This window comes from Dama dama, chromosome 30 (assembly GCF_033118175.1).
Source record: "Dama dama isolate Ldn47 chromosome 30, ASM3311817v1, whole genome shotgun sequence".
NCBI classification, from domain to species: Eukaryota; Metazoa; Chordata; class Mammalia; order Artiodactyla; family Cervidae; genus Dama; species Dama dama.
In genome coordinates this window covers 89138068-89157886 of record NC_083710.1, presented here as the reverse complement: position 1 = coordinate 89157886, position 19819 = coordinate 89138068, and the positions used below count along the sequence as shown (strand labels likewise).

The 19819-nt window shown below is 58.7% G+C and overlaps 1 protein-coding gene across 5 annotated transcripts in view; it reads right to left on the bottom strand.

Moving 5' to 3' along the window:
* ATP11A (ATPase phospholipid transporting 11A) overlaps nt 1–19819 on the bottom strand; it is a 103585-nt gene that overhangs the window by 50783 nt on the left and 32983 nt on the right. For all 5 annotated transcript variants that reach the window (XM_061133522.1, XM_061133525.1, XM_061133526.1 and 2 more), the window contains exon 2: nt 4263–4385. In XM_061133522.1, coding sequence (XP_060989505.1) covers nt 4263–4385 — 123 coding nt within the window. The remainder of the gene's footprint in view (nt 1–4262; nt 4386–19819) is intronic.

The following is a 19819-nucleotide window of genomic DNA, read 5'->3' as shown; positions in this document are numbered from 1 at the left end:
AGCATTTGTGTCTCATGTTTGTGATTCTGTGACTAACCTAGAATGATCTTTCAGTCTTTATATGCTCCCTTCCAAGAGATCCTGAAGCCAAAGTAGATTGTCCTCAAGGCCCCAACCGGTGAAGCCCACCCTGTCCTCCAGGACCCAGATCAGCATACTTACCACCCAGAAGTCAGAACACGTCCCCACCTCTAACAAACCACTCAGTGCAAATCCCCATCTTTTATCTGCTGAAATGTTTATAGATGGAAGTTGTACATTGTTTAGGATTTGCTTCAAAATGGTCTCAAGGTAGAAAAGAGACGCACAGACGCACACGGGGCCACCTGCTGATATGTGCAGACAGCAGGTGGCCGGGAGCAGACGTCTGCTGCCCTCCTTCCCCTCTTCTCCTGTGTGTTTGCAAGTGCTTATAAAGCACCATGTATTTATTACAGAAGGCGATCTTCTACCATCCTTCCAAACGTGCAGATCAGTCTTAATCTATTTTAATGCTACTATTTCAGGACCCCCTTTCCGTTTTCTAAGTCCTAGTCTACCAGGGAACCGTACAGATATGGAATTTAAAACCACCTAAATGATTACTTCATTCCTACCGGGTGGAGGAGGCCTGCACTGCAGCTTAGGCGTTATGTTGTATGATCCACATATTTTAAGGAATAAATGACCATCATAAGTTATTACTGCTGATTATCAGTAATATGGTGGGAAGAGGGTTGCTAATCTCTGACAATGTACAGCATGAAAACTGAAAACCCAGTGAGATAGTTTAAACAGTCAGGACTGCACTAATTATCAGTACTGCATGGATAAAGTGAAACGAGCTCTTTACTGCACATAGGAGAGCTGGCAAATAGATAACAGTGGGCCAACCGTACATTTCTGATGCCTGCGAAGCTGTAATGATCTAATACTTGCTCAGACACTTGGGCCACAATACAAGGTAATACTTTGTATAACAGGTACAGTGTAGCGCTCTGACCTACATCCGTCTGTCGGGTCCTGCCTTCCGCTGATACCATCAGCAGGACAGAACCCAACACCGGAGCCCTCGGTACTGAACCCCAGAGCAGGACAGCACGGAACAAAGCCGGTACTTTCCTGCTGCGCTGGAGCTGAGACGCCAGAGGCGGGCGGAGCATCGCTCTCCCGTCAGACAACTCGGGGAGTGCGGAGTGCAGAGCACAACCCCCGCCTCAGGTCCCACTCACACCCCAGCCCGGGCGTGCATCTGCGCCAGGCCTGTGTCGTCAGCCCCGAGCTGGTCCCGGCCCCCCGGGTTCTGTCCTCACCGTGGGTTCTGTCCTCACTGTGGGCTCCCCCCCGGGTTCTGTCCTCACTGTGGGCTCCCTCCCCCCCGGGTTCTGTCCTCACCGTGGATTCTGTCCTCACTGTGGGCTCCCTGCCCCCCGGGTTCTGTCCTCACTGTGGGTTCTGTCCTCACTGTGGGCTCCCTCCCCCCCGGGTTCTGTCCTCACTGTGGGTTCTGTCCTCACTGTGGGCTCCCTGCCCCCCGGGTTCTGTCCTCACTGTGGGTTCTGTCCTCACTGTGGGCTCCTTGCCCCCCGGGTTCTGTCCTCACCGTGGGTTCTGTCCTCACTGTGGGCTCCCTGCCCCCCGGGTTCTGTCCTCACTGTGGGTTCTGTCCTCACTGTGGGTTCTGTCCTCACCGTGGGTTCTGTCCTCACTGTGGGTTCTGTCCTCACCGTGGGTTCTGTCCTCACCGTGGGTTCTGTCCTCACCGTGGGTTCTGTCCTCACTGTGGGTTCTGTCCTCACCGTGGGTTCTGTCCTCACCGTGGGTTCTGTCCTCACCGTGGGTTCTGTCCTCACCGTGGGTTCTGTCCTCACCGTGGGTTCTGTCCTCACTGTGGGCTCCTTGCCCCCCGGGTTCTGTCCTCACCGTGGGTTCTGTCCTCACTGTGGGCTCCCTGCCCCCCGGGTTCTGTCCTCACCGTGGGTTCTGTCCTCACCGTGGGTTCTGTCCTCACTGTGGGTTCTGTCCTCACTGTGGGCTCCCTCCCCCCCGGGTTCTGTCCTCACTGTGGGTTCTGTCCTCACTGTGGGTTCTGTCCTCACTGTGGGTTCTGTCCTCACTGTGGGCTCCCTCCCCCCCGGGTTCTGTCCTCACTGTGGGCTCCCTCCCCCCCGGGTTCTGTCCTCACTGTGGGTTCTGTCCTCACTGTGGGCTCCCTGCCCCCCGGGTTCTGTCCTCACTGTGGGTTCTGTCCTCACCGTGGGTTCTGTCCTCACCGTGGGTTCTGTCCTCACCGTGGGTTCTGTCCTCACTGTGGGTTCTGTCCTCACTGTGGGCTCCCTCCCCCCCGGGTTCTGTCCTCACTGTGGGTTCTGTCCTCACTGTGGGTTCTGTCCTCACTGTGGGTTCTGTCCTCACTGTGGGCTCCCTGCCCCCCGGGTTCTGTCCTCACTGTGGGTTCTGTCCTCACTGTGGGTTCTGTCCTCACCGTGGGTTCTGTCCTCACCGTGGGTTCTGTCCTCACTGTGGGTTCTGTCCTCACTGTGGGCTCCCTCCCCCCCGGGTTCTGTCCTCACTGTGGGCTCCCTCCCCCCCGGGTTCTGTCCTCACTGTGGGTTCTGTCCTCACTGTGGGCTCCCTCCCCCCCGGGTTCTGTCCTCACTGTGGGCTCCCTCCCCCCCGGGTTCTGTCCTCACTGTGGGTTCTGTCCTCACTGTGGGCTCCCTGCCCCCCGGGTTCTGTCCTCACCGTGGGTTCTGTCCTCACCGTGGGTTCTGTCCTCACTGTGGGTTCTGTCCTCACTGTGGGCTCCCTCCCCCCCGGGTTCTGTCCTCACTGTGGGTTCTGTCCTCACTGTGGGCTCCCTCCCCCCCGGGTTCTGTCCTCACTGTGGGTTCTGTCCTCACTGTGGGCTCCCTGCCCCCCGGGTTCTGTCCTCACCGTGGGTTCTGTCCTCACTGTGGGCTCCCCCCCGGGTTCTGTCCTCACCGTGGGTTCTGTCCTCACTGTGGGCTCCCCCCTGGGTTCTGTCCTCACCGTGGGCTGGAGGGGGCCCAGGCACAGAGAAGCAGCCCCACCTGGCTGCCCCCTCCTCACGTGGCCCCAGGGAGACAGGGACGGCCTGGAGCCACTCTGCTTCACTGGCCGCGGAGAGGAAACCCAGAGCGTCCGGAAACCGGCGAGGCTGTAGCCATTGGTACCTTGCAGGGCCCCGGCACAGGTGCACTCGGGTGCCCTAAAGACCCACGCTCTCCCGGGAAGGCAAGCCCGGCGGTCTCAGAGTTCAGTTTCTATACGGGGAGGAGACCGCACAGCCTGAGCTGGATATTTACTTCTGTGGCGACTGAGGGCAGAGCCGGGAGCCACACGCACTGTGTGCCCAAAGCACATGTTGTGAACTGGTGACGTCCCATTGTCCTGAGTCTGCGGCAGGGGGTGGGCGGCTGAGGTTTGAGAAGGCCCTGGCTGGGAGGCTCAGTGTGAGGTCAGAATCAAAGGGAAGGGATCACACATTTAGGGTCATTTCTTATTTTTCCTTCTTCTACCATGTTCTGCTCAAAAGGGAACAGAACGTGGATCAAACACTGATCACCAATAACAGATCAGGCTGGAAATTTAACTTAGAGAGCACAGGCATTTGTTCACTTAAGGAATCATTGTTGACAGTCTTTTAAGGTAGAAATGAACATTTTCTTTCCAAGAAAACATAGATACACCAACATAGTCTCCAAATCTCTTTGCAAATTTATCTCTTACAATCTAAGTGATTCATGGGGTTGCAAAGAGTCAGACACGACTGATCTGAACTGAACTGAACTGAACTGGAGCTGTGTTTTCCGCATTCTGAGCTGTTTTTAAATGAAAACAATCGTGTGTCTCGCCTTCAGCATCACCCGGTCTGAATCCACAGACATCCACCGCTGCTGACTCAGGCCCCAGGTCCCCGTCCCGGGGCCTCCTCTGGACCAAGTCCAGCCAGCACCTGGGGTCACAGGTGCCGTCTGTTCTGCAGGGGAGGGCGCTCTAGCCTGGCGCGTGCCGGGCAGGTGGTAAGTGGCGCCAGGAGGATCTGACCCTAGACTTGAAATCTGACACTTAAACACGACGCAGTTAGCAGGGAAGTGAGGAGGAAGTGCTGGGACACCTCGTCTTAACAGTGTTCTGGGGGGTAACCGGGGGCGGGGGTGATGAGCGTGCAGCCTGGTACTCAGGGGCGGGTGGTCCCAGCTTCAGGGAGTTCTGAGTGTCCGAGGAGCCACGTGGGGGAGGCCCAGGCAGGTGCTCACCTTGGAGGAGACGATCCTGTTGTCCGGGTACCTCTGCGGGATGTAGGCCTCGGCGCCTGGCGGGGGCTCCCGGTGGCCCACATAGACCGTCCGGCTGTCCACCCAGTCCTCCTCCCCGGCACACTGCGGGCGGGAAACAGAGCCGTCAGTGTGGGCGGGGCCTGGGGGGCAAGGTCTTCCCGTGGTTGGCTTTGATGCTGGTCTGTGTGGGGGCCGGGGAGGGCTGGACCCCCTTGCAAGGTTGATCCCCACTCCCTACCTCCACCCCACTCCCCACCCATCCCCCTGGGCCCCTTCAGGTGCCTGTGCTTCCCCCCGACCCCCAGCTCTTCAGGGAAGTGCCACCTGCAACCCCACCGGGAGCAGAGAGGGCCTGCAAAGCTCAGTGGAAATGACACGGCGGGTCCATTTAAAAACAAAAAGTGACAGCAAAGCCCTAAGGCTTCCAAACAGAAAAGACAGTGAGTGGTCCTAGGATTTGGGGAAAGTCTCTAAGGAGAGAAGACTGTAAAACTGTGAGCTCAGAGCAGAGGGTCTCTCCGCCCCCGAACAATCGCATGAACAAGACTTCCTGGAACGCAGACGACCCGCGTCTGACCCACGTCTGCGTTATTCCGATCGATGCGCGCCTGACCTTCAGGGAAGAGCCCCGCCCAGGAGAACCTTCCAGAACACGCAGCTGACTGTGCGCGGGACCCTGCAGCCCAGGAGAGCCTTCCAGGAACACGCAGCTGACTGTGCGCGGGCGGCCCTGAGCGCCCGGGACCCTGCAGCCCAGGAGAGCCTTCCAGAACACGCAGCTGACTGTGCGCGGGCAGCCCTGAGCGCCCGGGACCCTGCAGCCACCGAGGAGACTACGGTGCATTCTTGGGTGGCAGGGCGGGGCCTGGACCCCCCAGACAGGGAGCTCCAGCTCAGGGCTCTGCCCCTCCCCCCCAGACAGGCAGCCCCAGCTCAGAGGGAGCCCGCAGGCAGCAAGTCAGAGGAGGTTTCTCAAGGCCGGTTCCCTCCCTGGGCACAGGCTGGTTTTACTGTGATCACTGGACGCCTCGAATACAGCTCCCTGGTGCTGCCCTAAGCGTACAGGTTGGGGCACCATTCCTGCTCGTGGAACGAGGTCAGGAAGCAAGTCTGCACACCCTCCAACGGGACTCGCCCCCCTGCAACACAAGCTCCTCCGGGAGGAGCCTCGTACCAACCGACTCAGCCCTGTACGAGAGAGCGAGACTTGGCACTGGCCCCTGAGGAGAGAAACGGGAGCAACAGACAGCTCCCGGGGGCCCTGGCGGCTCCCCGAGTCCCTGAACAGGTCACAGCTCGAGGGACGAAGCAGCGTCGGGGGCCTCGTGCTCGACGGCCAGGCTGCAGCGGCGCCCACGGAGGGTGCCCCCTGAGGTCACAGCGGCTGGTAAGCCTCAAGGCAAGACAGGCCGTTTCAGATCAGCCCCCCGGGGAGTCCCATGTGCGGCAGAGGCACAAAGGTGCAGACCCTAAGTGGGTTAAACTCAGCTCAGAAGGCAGAGAGAAGACAGCAGACGGGACGCCCGGGAGCGCCTGTCCACCGCGGTTCTGCACACGCCGCCTGTCATCGTGTGCACCCTGACGCATGCGGACCGCTGTGAGCGTCTGGATGGGCCACTCAGCGTCTCTGTGTCCAGCCTGCCCGGAAGTAACACGAAGGGATTCTGGGTGTCTGCCGGCTCAGCAATGAAAACAGACTTGGCCTCTTAAGCAATTTCTTAACCCCGCCTGTTGTAAACCAAACAGTAACCACAGTGCACAGGTGACGCATACCAGAGGAAGTCAGGCCACACGAAGCTCTGCGATGAGTCACGGCTGATCACAGAATCTCCTGGGGCCGGGCGACAGAGAGGTCGGCAACAAGAGGGAGCGGGCCCTGATTCCAAGACGTCCGGCGTCTAGTTTCACAGCAGGCAGCGTGAGGAATAGGCCGGCGTCGGCAGTTTTTGAAAGTAAACTCCTAGGACTAAACCTGGGTGAAATTAGCTTCTGTGGAAGTTGTGTTCACACGTGGATCACAGCAGGACCACTCAGCCTGAGCTCTGGGCCCGCAGCCCTGGCAGGCTGGGACTGTCAGCTGGCCGAGAACATACGCCCCTTCCCTCCGGAGGAGGTAGGGAGCTGGGTGGGATCCGGCCTCACAGATTCCCACGTTCCTGGGGAATCACAAGACGTCCCGCCAGGACGCAGGTGAGCTGGAGGCCCAGGCGTTGCCCGCACAGCCCCAGGGGACGCCCCACAAGATACTTGCGAGTCATGTCTGCTGGGGAATTGGTACCTGGGATAGGCCGGCCACCACAGCCAATAATGAAAAGGCAAGGACGGCGGGGGATGTGACTGGACATTTCTCCAAGAGCTTCAATGGCCAATGGGCACATGGAAAGATACTCAAAATCAACAGCCCTCAGGGCATGGCAGGGGCTACACATGGAGGACCAAACACGATCCGTGTACGTGGGATGTCCGAAACCGGCAGCTCCGTGGAGATGGACACAGCGCCGTGGGTCCCCGCCAGGGGCCAGGGAGGCTGCCCCTCGGGTACTGAGTTTCTTCCAGGAAACGAAGATGTTTTAATATTAGATCATGGTGGTGCTCCATAACTTGGTAAATGCACTAAAGAACACTGAACTAGGCTTTCTGAACAGGAAGATTTTAGGATCTAGTAATTTTATTTCAGTAAAGCGGTCCCTTAGGGTCCCCCACAGGTTCCTGGGTCCCAAGCATCACCCATCATGTTTCTGAGTTGGTGCAGAGACCCCGTCTAGGGTCAGTGCAAAGAACCTCACGCCTCTGAAGCCTCTTCCACCCCGTCTTCTCACTGCTGTGCCACCGCAAGATGCTTTCCATTTCAGGGAAAACAAGGAACATCTTTCAGGCTGATTTTTCAGTAGACAGCATTTCCTAGTGGATAAAACTGAGCTCGACGGACTTCCCAAGGAGAACAGCTAAGACTGGAGAAACTCGAAAAGAAGCAATCACAGCAAGGCAGGATGGGATGAACACAGCTGCCGAGCACCCCGGCTCTCTGGGCCTGGGCCGAGGAAACACCCCACTTCCAGGGCCCTCACGGGGCGTCAGCACCTCAGGTGCGGTGGCCAGGCTCCTGCCTAGACCGCGGGGCCCAGCAGTGAAGGTGGGAGGGATTCGCAGACATGCCCTGTACAGATGCTGCCCCATCACCTCTGCCAACACGATGCTTCTGGACTCGGAACCCAGCCCCCTCCCCAACCCCAAAAGTGGCTAAAGGACCAGAGGAAGCAAGTGCGGGCAGTGGTCGCCCTCACCGACCTTGCCACAGGGCATGTTAGGATCTGGGAGCGGTAGCCTGAGCCATCAAGTCAGAAAGCTCACAAGGACGGAAGCGAGTCTGAAATGCACAGAAAATCAATCTCGGCCAGCGGCAGTCACTAATGGAAGTTTCGAATTTCAGCTGAAACAAACACAACCTATTAGCCGAATTACGCGGCCAGACCGGAACGAAAGCATGTAACCTAGCCTCAATTCACCAGATCAGCTTTTGCAGAGGTGGTTCCCCCAACAACCGTTTTCAGGGATCCAACGACAAAGCAATTGCTTGTTCCGTGGTCCGTTTTCAGCTTTAACAGCCAACACTTCTCGTTTGACGGGTAAGGAGGCGTTTCTGAACACCGGCATCTCCTACTCACTGTCCCCGGCGCTCCGACTTCTCATGGCGAGTGTGTGGCGTGGCCCCGCTGTCTCCAGCACCCACACACCACAGCACGGGGCATCCGTCCACCCAGGGAGCGTTCACTGTCCTCTGCGAACCTCCTCGGGGGCAGTGACTAAGACCACGCTCTGTGAGCTGATCAGATCAGAGTCCTCGGCATGAATCACCAGCCTCCCCGGGGTCTGTGAGTGGAGTCGGACCTCCGGTGGGGAGGCAGAGGCCCAGGGGCCCCCATCACTGGACCTGCACCCTTGGCCCCTGTGAAAGCCCTACTCCCCTCCACTGACCACACTCAGTGGGAAAGACAGCCCCTTCCTCCCCAGGAAAACGGCAGCCCACTCCAGTATTCTGGCCTGGGGAACCCCACGGACAGAGGAGCCTGGCGGGCTACAGCTCATGGGGTTGCCAAGAGTCGGACACCACTGAGCGACGGAGTTTTTCCTCCTCAGGCAAATTCTCGGCCTCTGCGGCTCAGTGGCATTTTTCTGCCGAGAACGTACTAAAACACAGAATCAGCTGGATCACAGAAGCGCCATGACAGTCCACTTCACTTGGCAACACTGACCATCTGGAAAATGGTAAATGCTGCCAACCTAGACCGTAATTTACTGGGTCCAGAACCAAAATTAAAATAAGACTTTTAGCCACAGATGACTCTGGGCTGCCCTAGGCTCACCCAGTTTCACAGTTACAGGCAGCAGAGCCCCGTGTTGGGGCGCCCGGCGGGAGGCGGGGAGCGGGGAGGATGGACGGGGCACTGGCCGCGGCTGCCTGGCCCCGGTGAAACGCACAGCAGCAGAGAAGCCGGTGACAACAGTGTTTCCGGACGAGACTGCATATGAAGCCGCTGAAATCACTCCCTGGGCTTCAGTGTGAGACCGGCAGAGGTGATCACGGGGGTCTCCTGCAGTGACCCTTGCAAGGCGCATCCTCAGTGCCCGTGCAGAGATGGAGCCTCGTCCCCGGTCCTGGCGGGGGGGGGGAGGGGTCAGCCCTCCCCACAGGGGATACAGCTTCTAGCTGAACTCACTCACCTGTGAGTCACCTGTTGCCACCTGTCCCATGGGGGCCACACAGGCCTGGCTCCCTGGAAAGCAGGCCGAGGTGGGTCCCCTGGATACTGGCTGGGGAGGCGGGTTGCCCCTGCCTGTTGGGGGGCGGCCTCTGTACCAGGTGCGGGGGCAGTATCCCCACATCGAAGTCAGGAAATGGCCCTACAAGAAGCAACAAGTCCAGCCTAAAGCTGGGGGCGGGAGGCAAGATGGGCCAAGTGACCAGGCGGCGAAACAAGAGAGTTCTAAGACAGAGACGAGGCTTACACCCACTGGAGGAAGAACCTCACCCTTCAGTCTCAGCAGAGAGCCCGCTCCCCTGCCCAGCTGTCCGAGGGGACCCAGCTTGGTGCCGGCCCATCGGGGAGACTGTGACGGCCGCTCCAGCCCCACCGCCCGGCCGTCGGCCACTGCTGCCCAAGCCCTCAGCTCCTACCCAGGAGAGAAAGGGCAGGGAGCCCTGAGTCACCGACCAGATAATTGCTGCCCTGAGCCGGAGGCCAGGGCTCCCACGATCGGGAGCATAGCACAGTGACCCCGTGTCCCCTCAAGTTTGGGGGCGGGGGCAGGTCAGAGGCGGGACGGGCCCCGCGCTGGAGGGGCCCTGCTGGTGCTGGCGGGGGTGTTTGTGAAGAAGGGGCCAAAAAGGGCACCAAGGCCCAGGTCCCCAGGAGGCGGGGAGCCGCCGGGCAGCCTGGCAGAGTCCCGTCCGGGTCCCACCCTCGCCCCTGCCCAGCGAGGCTCAGCTGGAGGGGGCTCCTCTCCGGATGTGACCCCTGGAACCGCCCCTGTTCGTGATGGAAACCCACCCCGGTACGTCGCCAGCTGATCACGAGACGACGCACCGTCAGCAGCCTCCGCAGCGTAAACGTGGCTAGAGAAGCCAGAACAATCACAGAGAGGAGCCGGCCGAGCACCCAGGCAGCGGGAACCAGGGCTCGAGGTGGGTGGGAACCGGCCTTCAGGAGAGACGCTCGAACGTCACGCGTGCAGCCCCCATGCTTCAAACAGCGCCCGAGACCCTCGCCTGGAGGCCGGCAGGAGGACCACGGGGTCTCTGCACACTCCTCCCACCAGACTGTCTCCTTCCAAAGACGAATGATGAGCAGAAAGCCAGCAACCCCCCAGCCCCCACACAGAACGTGTTGGGGCCCACGGAGGCTTTCCACCGCTGGGGTCACACACCTTCCACTGCACGGGAGGCTGACTTTCTACATCCTGAATATAAACCGAGTGAAGGACCCGCAGGCTGGTTGGGAGTTACGGCAGCGGTGCGGTGGAAACACCACCTGACCGGATCATGGCATCCGCAGAAAGCGCCCCTCAGCTGCCTGGGACCTACACGAGGCCCCGAAACCCCAAGGCAAAGGTTCTGTCTGTGGGGGAGGCCTGCCCCGGAGCCTGGGGCTGAGGCCACCCGCCATGGTCTGCGCATCAGGACAGGGACTGCCGGGGGCCACTAGCACGTCCTGAGACCTGGGCCCAGCGGCAGGGGCAGGAGCCAGAGGGGAGAGTGAGGGGGCTGCTCGGCGGTCTGTGTGCACAGCCTCCCCGAGCCACCCCCGAGACTAGGAGTGGGGTCCCCGGCTCCCAGAGCCCCGCTCCTGACGCCCTGCTGGCCCCCACTCTGCCCCCTCCCCAGGGCAGTCCACCGGATGCACCTCCCCGGGGATCAGGAGGCCCGTCCCCCTGCCCCCTGCCCCAGGTGGAGGGTCAGGCCTCTGCGTGACCGGCCTCACCCTGCCCCCATCTGCCCCCGCTTCCCGACAAGCGCACAGGTCGAGTGGCCCTCAGCGTCCGTGACTCACTCCCCAAACCTGAAATCAGCCCTAAGTGCGTCTTCCTGTGTGGAAAGCCCACTTGAGAAATGGCGGTGCTTTCTGTCCACTCTGGAGGCCGTTTCTCAACCTCAGCTGTGTCACCGGGAACTCTCAGAGGAGAGGATGTTTAGATAAAGGATGCCTTTCCGGGGCCAGGCCTGCCGAGGAGGCTGGAGGGCTGGAGAGAAGCTTCCAGAACAGGACGCTGCAGGGGGACGGAGGTGAGAGCCTCCACCCCACCTCCCCCACAGGCCTGAAGGGTGGAGGGTGGCTGATACGGCCAGCTGCAGCCGCAGGGTGCCAGGATCACCCTGGGTAATGAGGCAACCGTTCCAGACCCCAGTCAGTCCTCACCTGACAGGCACCCCACTTCCTGCAGCCCCCATCCTGATTCTTGACAAAGGACTTTCCTAACTCGCTGGGTTTTGCCTTTATAAGCCTCAAATCCTTCTTGAAATCAGTATCTCCTGCTATAATCCTCAGTCTGGCTCAAACAGAACTTTTCTATTTCTATTACAGATTGTTTGTTGACTATTTCCATTGACACGGTGGAAATACAACAGCCCCCCTCTGAACTGAACAGTGATGACACGTTACACGGCCCAGGGGAGGAAGGGGTGTCACACCGCTCCTGGGGTCACCCCTTCAATGCCTAGCCTTGAGCTGGACTCCCTCCAGCATTTCTGCCAGCAAGAGACGGAGACCCCGTCTGGGTCAGTCAGCTGGCGGGAGCAGGGAAAGCCAGCCCGCCGGGGCCAGAGCCTCCCTGCCTCCTGCTGCCCCTCCCTGGAGGGCTTCTCCCCGTCAGACCTGGGGCCCCTCCTGTCAACAAGCACCTCCCCAAGTCCCCTCACTGGGAAACGCCAGCAGCACGCGAGCTGATTCCCTCTGACCCACTGTCCCACGGGATCGTGATGACAGGGACTGAGATGCTCATCCACAGGGGTGAGCAGACAGGGCCAGCCTCTGAGCCCTGCAAGGCCCTCAGCTGCGCGCACGGGGGACCCACGTACCCGAGACGCTGTCCCCAGCTTTTTCACGAGGAAGCAGACATCCTCACGCGGGCGTCAGCCTCTCTGGGGTCACCCTGGAAGAGGAGGTGGGACCACGGGCCGGTACGTTTGGGGGAGCCGACGTGTTCCGAAGCCCACCCCAGGACGCAGCCCTCCAGCAGGCCACCCGGGTCCCCACCTCCTGCCGGCTGTCGTGGGTGAGCTGACGCGGCCAAGGGGACTGTCTGGGGACGCAGCCACAGTGGCTGCTGCAGCTTGACCCTCGGGGACTGTGAGCGCTGGATATGGCTACTTTTCTCTACGGGGCTTCTTTCTCTCACAGGTTCACAGGAGTCGGTTACAGCTGATGGACACGATGATTCAGGCCCACACACCCCTCCTGCCAGTCACTTCCCTCTCGAGTCTTATCACACGGAGTTTTACACCGTGATGCAGGCAGATCTGCCCACCTGCAGATTTTGACGACAGCAGAAATGCTGTACACTTTGATATTTTTAAAGATGCTATCTGACTTCCATTCCGAGGTGACAGAAGCTTGCTGGCTGACTGATCAATTGATCTGAAGACCCCACCACAAAACTGGACAGGTGAAGGAACAATCAAGTTCCAGCAGGAGGAAGGGATTTGCCCAAAGCAGCAGGTTCAGGGCAAAACCCAGGAGTCCGGTTCCCCATCCGGGTCCCCAGGCAGGGCTGTCAGGACCAGGAGCCGTAAAGATTCCAAGCGGTCACAGTTGGACGGATAAATAACTGTGTTGTGCTCACTCAGCCATGTCTGACTCCTTGAGACCCCATGGACTATATAGTTCGGGCCCTCTGTCCATGGGTTGCCTCTCGAGTGGGTTGCCATTTCCTCCTCCAGGAGATCTTCCTGACCGAGGGATAGAACTCACATCGCCTGCATTGGCAGGTGGGTTCTTCCCCACTGGACCACCTGGGAAGCCACGGACAATTAGGAGAGAAGATAAAATTTCCTAAGTGCTAGTTTTCACGATCTTGACTAGATTACAACTCCTTCATGACAAGAATCGTATTTACTGTTGGTTTCTACCTTCCATCAGGGTCAGAAACTCAGGGTCGGGCAAGTAACTGGGGGAAGCAGATGGGTGTGTCCCGCAGATGGGCAGTCCTTCCTGGGGTGGCCGCAGGAGGCAGCCACACCATGGGGCCACCAGCCCAGCCAAGGGGTTTCAAGTCTTTGTGACGGCCGAGCCAGAACAAGCCACGCCATCCGGCCTGGGGGCCGTCCTGACGATGTCTGCCCAGCGCGGTGGATACAGGCATCATCCCAGCTCCAGAACCCACTAAAGGCCTGTGGGGGACTCTCCGGTGGCCCGGGAACAGCCACGGCAGGGAACTGAGATCCTGCAAGCCACGTGGCACAGACAAAATATAAAAAAATAAAAATAAATAAAAAGCGCTACGGATTCGACATATACAACACTCACCGCAGAGTAAGGAGCGTTCACCCTCTCTCAGCCACAGCACTTCAGACCTCAGCTCGGTTTCGTCCACTTCCTATCAAAGCAGCGATGCCACGTACAGCTAGGGTGCCCTGGCGACTGTCTACGCAGACGCGGTTCGGGGCCTGGCGTCCGGGTCTGAGAGGCGGGACGAGTCCGCCCAGCTGTGAACGTGTCCTCAGCGTCTGCGTGAATTTGCGGGGCGGGAGGGGGACTAGGCAAGTGTGTTTAAGTTGAGATAGAATCTCTAAAAAATTGAAACGATGGTGGAAAACAGCCCTGACACCACCTGTTTGGGTTTCTGTCTGAAAAGCCTTTTCTAGTTACACCACCAAGAGTTGCGGCAGCGCTGAGCCATCCGGCGGGCGGCGGGCGGCTCTGAGCCCGCTGGCGGCCCCGGCACCGGGAGCCTCGACCGCGGGAAGCCGGGGCGTGCACGGGCCCGACGGCACTCGCGTGAGCTCCAGATGACAAGAGAAAAATAGGACAGATGACTTCTGTCCCCACCTCTGGACCGAGCGTGAGCAGAGGCTAGGAGATGGAAGGCTGGGGCCACCCCTGCTGGCAACACGGGAGTCCAGCCTGTTTCTCTTCCCCTGAACCCCGAGCGGTGCCTGCCCCGGGGCACGCGGGCACAAGGCTGGCCGTCCCTCCCGCCCGCTGACGAGGACGGGAATTAGTGCCGAGGGTCGATCGACAAGGTTGTGTCTTCCGCGGCCTGCAACTATTTTTTAAAGGGAAAAGCAACTCATGATAAATGCATAACTTCTTCAGTTCAGATCTGTCGCTCAGTTCAGTGGCTCAGTCATGTCCGACTTGAGACCACATGAACCGCAGCATGCCAGGCCTCCCTGTCCATCACCAGCTCCCGGAGTCCACCCAAACCCATGTCCATCCAGCCATCTCATCCTCTGTCGTCCCCTTCTCCTCCCGCCTTCAATCTTTCCCAGCATGAGGGTCTTTTCCAATGAGTCAGCTCTTCGCATGAGGTGGCCAAAGTGTTGGAGCTTCAACTTCAGCATCAGTCCCTCCAATGAACACTGAGGACTGATCTCCTTTAGGATGGACTGGTTGGATCTCCTTGCAGTCCAAGGGACTCTCGAGAGTCTTCTCCAACACCATGGTTCAAAAGCATCAATTCTTCGGCGCTCAGCTTTCTTTGTAGTCCAACTCTCACATCCATACATGACCACTGGAAAAACCATAGCCTTGACTAGACGGACTTTTGTAAGCAAAGTAATGTGTCTGTTTTTTAATATGCTGTCTAGGTTAGTCATAACTTTCCTTCCAAGGAGTAAGCGTTTTTTAATTTCATGGCTGCAATCACCATCTGCAGTGATTCTGGAGCCCAAGAAAATAAAGTCTCTCACTGTTTCCATTGTTTCCTCACCTACTGGCCATGAAGTGATGGGACCAGATGCCATGATCTTCGTTTTTTGAATGTTGAGCTTTAAGCCAGCTGACTTCTTACCAAGTCAGTCACTGTGGTCTTCGAAGAGAATGATTACACAAGCCCCGCACCCCCCCATCGCTTTTTTCCCCCAATTGACATGTTGTTATTTGAGTAAGAATAGGCGATTTAAGCAATGATGCCATTCTTTCTGCTAGGCAAAACTGGAACAAAATGAAGTCTATGAAGAAAACATGTTTTGCTTTCTTTTGTTTAAAGCTTCTAAGACAGGTTCCAAAGCCCTCTGGATAATCTTGGAAGCGCCTTTGACACGGCAAACACAAGATAAAGATCGCCTATCTCTGTCTTTCCCGTCAAAATGAAAGTACATCTGCTGAGCTGAGTATGATGTCGGGGAAATTTTATTGGTGGGTGAGTTCAGTGAACTGTTATGATAACCGAGGGGCCAGAGTCAAGGCCAGCTTGAGTCACATGAATCAGGCGTCCTGGGGCTCGTGGGGGTCGGGGGGTGGGGAACCAGAGTCCGGACGGCCCCTGGGAGCCCCGGCCAGGATGAGCATGCCCCGCCCAGCAAACGGCGAGCGGGTGGGCCTCGGGGAGGGGGACGGGGGTCCCGCCTGCTCCACCTGGGGGCCTTCGGCTGTTTTCTAAGTCAATCGATTTCCTGCGAGGCCCTGAAAACTAGCTGATGTTTGGAAATACCAAATCCAAATGTGAAAGGACAGAGAAGTCAGCCTTGATCTGGCTAAAGCGCCCAATCTTCACAGTTCCTGGGAAGGAAGCTGGGAAAGTGACAGGAACACTCTGAAAGCCAGGTGGGACAAACACCTTTCCTTCCAGAAACGTTTCCTGTGGAAACGGTCAGGTGTTTTTACCTCGTTGACTCTGAAACGAAGGGGTTTTCTGTGTCTGCGCTCAGGATGGTGGCCGGGAGGCCAGGACACACACTGCCTTGAGTCCGATGACCAGACTCAGATGCCCACCCCCACCAGGCTCTGCGGGGTCCTGGGCGCCCCGAAACCCACAGCTTGTAGAGCACGTCCGTGACGCTCACTGTGATTGCCGTAGCGACTTTTTATTTTTGCCTGAATACATGATATGACCTCCAGCTTGGCGTCGCATATACAGCAGGTGCTCTCACAGTTGTGGAATAAATCTCAGTGAAGTCTGATATTTAAAGCACGATCATTTTATAAACAGCTTGCTAATGCATAGTGACCTTTGGTAAGTTACTAGATGGCAGAGCTGATAAACAATTAATATATGTTCATTCCCACTTTCCCCCCAAAAGTCGCTGGTTCTTATCCTTCGCCCGTGTCCTCCACGGGCTTGAATATCCCCGTCATCCCACCACTGGGCCCAGGGCCGGGCCGCAGCCCTGTGGACGGCCTGGGCCGGTCACGCCCTCCCCTGTTCAGGGACGGAGCCCTCTGGACGAGCCTCTCACAGAACTCAGCAGGCGGCAAGAGTCGATTCTGGGGTGTCCTGTGTGCACCCCCAGGGAGCAGCTAGGGGCAGCAGCCGTGAGGACCCAGCCGGCACAGGCACCGGGCTGAGCTGGAGAGGACGCCCCTCGAGAGGCTCATGGGCTCGGGACCCCTGGCCCCGAAATGGAGGCGATGACCAGGGCTGTGTTCAGACTCAGCAGCGAGAGCAGAGACGGCAGGGCACAGGCTGCCGACCACAGACCACTGACACAAGCGCCTACAAGGGCGAGTGGCTCATCCCTCGGAGGAGGGAAGAGCAGGACCCCGTGAGCGCCCTCCCTGTGACCCCGGCGGGCGAGTCCTGGGCTGCTGAGAGCCACACAGGCCAGAGCCGCGGCCCCAGCAGACCCCAGAGCCCGCTGGCCGCCGCCCCGGGGACCCCCTCACCTTCAGGAGTGCAGCGATGCCAGCCTGACCCAACTCGCCCCGTGGACAGCCGCACAGACCCCGCTCGCAGCCCTGCAGGGAGCGCGGGCAGCGTGTCCGCCGACCACAGCGTGCTGCAGGCTCAGGCCCGGCCGCAGGACGGGGTCGGCCCCGCCTCCTGTTTCACGGGTTCATTTGTATTGAATCTGTATTTTAGGTTTGGTTCTATGGCATAAGTATGACATAATGTCAAGACAGAATTAAGTATTATCATAATAAACGAAGTCAGGATTAGGGTTCTCGGAGAAGTCTCTGGGCTCTAACCACGCTTCCCGGTTGGGAAATCGCCCAGGATGTAGGTACTGATGACCACCAACTTCTGCGAGGCACAGTACCGGCCACCTGGATCGGAGGGGCCGCGCTTTTTTGGGGTCTGTACATTCTTAATCCCTTGCACTTAAAAAAAGCAGAGGAGCGGAGAGGAGGGCGCCCAGTAGGCATTCGCAGAGGGAACAGACACGGCCAGGCTAGCGCTTTAACTCCACTGGACGACCACCCGAGGGGGAAACCGGACTCTGGGAGAGTTTCGGGGTCTCACGAGCTACAGGCGGGACGTGCACGGGTGTGAATCTCACCAACGCCGCCCTCTCGGTCACGTGCACTGTCACACCTGGGCCTTACGACAAGCAGAAAAACGCCGTCCCCGGGCTGACAAGGACCCCGAGAAACAGCCCAGGAAGATGACCCCACGCCTCTGTCACCATGAACTGACCACAAGTGAGGGACGTCCTGGGCCCCTGCCCACACCTGCCAAGGGCCGTGTCTGCTGTGGGGTCACGGGGGCCACACACGTGGACACGATGCCCGCTCAGCAGCCCGCCTGACAAACACAGACCGAGACCTAGAGCTGCGGCCAGAAGCTACGTCCCAGCCCCTCAGCGGTCCCAAGGGGAGGCGCCTCGCTCTCCCACGGCAGACGGGAGCTCCGAGGGGAGGCACCTCGCTCTAGACCAGATGGGAGCCTGAGGCCAGAGGCACAAGGACCGCCCCCCCCCCCCCACAGGCCACCCATCAGGGACAGCAGGGCCTGCAGGACACGGAGGAAGGGAGAAAACCGGTCCCTCATGGTGAAGGTGAGACTGGCCCAAGCTGGGGCCCAGTCTGAAAGGTCCGACGCCAGGCCGCGCAGAGGAAGCCGAAATCCAGCCCCCTTGACCCGGAAAGCAGGGGTTGCTGGACCGTGGCCCGCGGGTTTGGTACAGGTTTTACATCTTCAAACAGCTGAAAAAATCAAAAGAAGACTAACCACTCCTGACACGTGACAATTACAGAAAAGTGGAACATCGCCGTCGACAGCGAGGTCTCACTCTTGTCTGTCACAGGCTGTCACGGCTGTGCCCACACCGTAGGACAGATCGGAGCAGACAGGCCACGTGGCCTCGGAGCCTGAAACATTTACCGTCACGGCCATCACCGCCAGGACAGAAATGACTAGGAAGCCGGGGGCTTGATCAGTGCTTCTCGAAGCCAAAATGATTAGGCCCGGTCCATCTGGGTCCCCCAGGCCCACCTATCTTGGTGAACTGGTGCCTCCCTGCCCACCTCCCCACAGAGCTGGAGATTCACATGAGGTCCTGGCAGAGAACAGCATTGCACGGGCAAGGCGGGTGAGAACAAGCACCATCATGGCCCCAGGTGAGGATGCAGACCAGTGAACAAAAGGGGCAACTGCTCCTGCCTCAGGGGCCCCGCCTCTAAAAGTCCAACCCAGGGACATCTGAGGAAAAACACCGCTGACTTCCAGGGCTGGTGACTGTGGCTGGGGACGTCTGTAATCGCAGTCCATAGACGGGCTGGCTGAATCACAAGGGAGTGTCGTCCAGCTGCGTCCACAGAACGTGCGGACATGGAGCGACCCCCCAGACGCACTGAGAGAAAAGCTATGACAGAGTCTCCCCCGGTGAGAACCGCTCTGTGGAACGTACAAAATTCCGAGAACTCTGAGATGATGAATCACATTGTCCACAAGTTCACACAACCATATAATCCCGGGCCTCCACTTTCTTCCCAAAATGTTCAGCCACACTAATAAGCCAGCCGTTTTCCTAACACATCTCTGTCTCTGAATCCACACAGGACTCGTGGACACTTCCGTTCGCCGATCATGGGTCCCTTTGTCTCGACACTGATAACCTAGCTTCCCGAGTGTCATTTGCTCCTGACACTCGATACTATTCAGGCGCTTCCGACAGCGAGTCTGCGGCTGCAGGCACGGTCCTGACTTCTGGACCAGCTTATCCTCACTGCCTTTCTCCAAACAACGGTCTACAAAGTAAGGTGATTCAGAAGATAAAACACGGATAGTGTCCAAGCACCGGTTTTGGCAGACTCTTATTCTCAGACGACTGAGGCCCAGGACAGATTCCCCACAACTGCCGTCTGAAGTCACCTGGTCCTGTTCTGATCCTTCTGGTCGGAAGACTCTGGGTGGGCCTCCCGGGGTTTCACGTGTATGCACGCCGGGCGTGTGGATCACCTGCTGCACCGTATCTTCACAGCATGTGAAGTCACTTCCACTGTGTCTGACTCTGAGGCCCTTCGGAGGGTTGACCCTATGACCCTACTGTAGCCCACCAGGCTCCTCAGTCCACGGGATTCTCCAGGCAAGAATACCGGACTGGGTTGCCATGCCCTCCTCCAGGGGATCTTCCCAACCCAAGGACTGAACCCACGTCTCTTATGTCTCCTGCACTGACAGGCGGGTTCTTTACCTCTGAGCCACCTGGGAGGCCGCAGCAGGGGTAAATAACTCTGTTTCTCCATCTCCCATTCGCTCCGGAGGACTTGCCCGCGGGGAGCCCCTTGCCACCAGCCGCCAGAGCCAGGAGGAGCCCCCCACCCTGCCCAGCGTTCCTGGAAACCCTGGCGTGGGCTGGCGCACCCAGGCCTCCTCTGCGGCAGTGTCAGGACGGTGGCTGTCTGTGACGCAAAGTAAACGGTTGGCATCCACACTCTTTCGGCTGTCAGACTACATCACGAGTTCTGTCTGCCAAAAAAGTAGGATGTGTGCCTACCACTTAGAAGGCAACTAAGGGTATGATCAGAGCATCTCCAAGCAAACGTCCTCGTGAATCTCCTCACGTAGAAACACAGGCAGTCAGCAGGCACCGTCCACGCTCTGGGTGGGAGCTCGGCACCCGACACACGGGGGCTCCGCCCCAAGTCCGCACACACCGA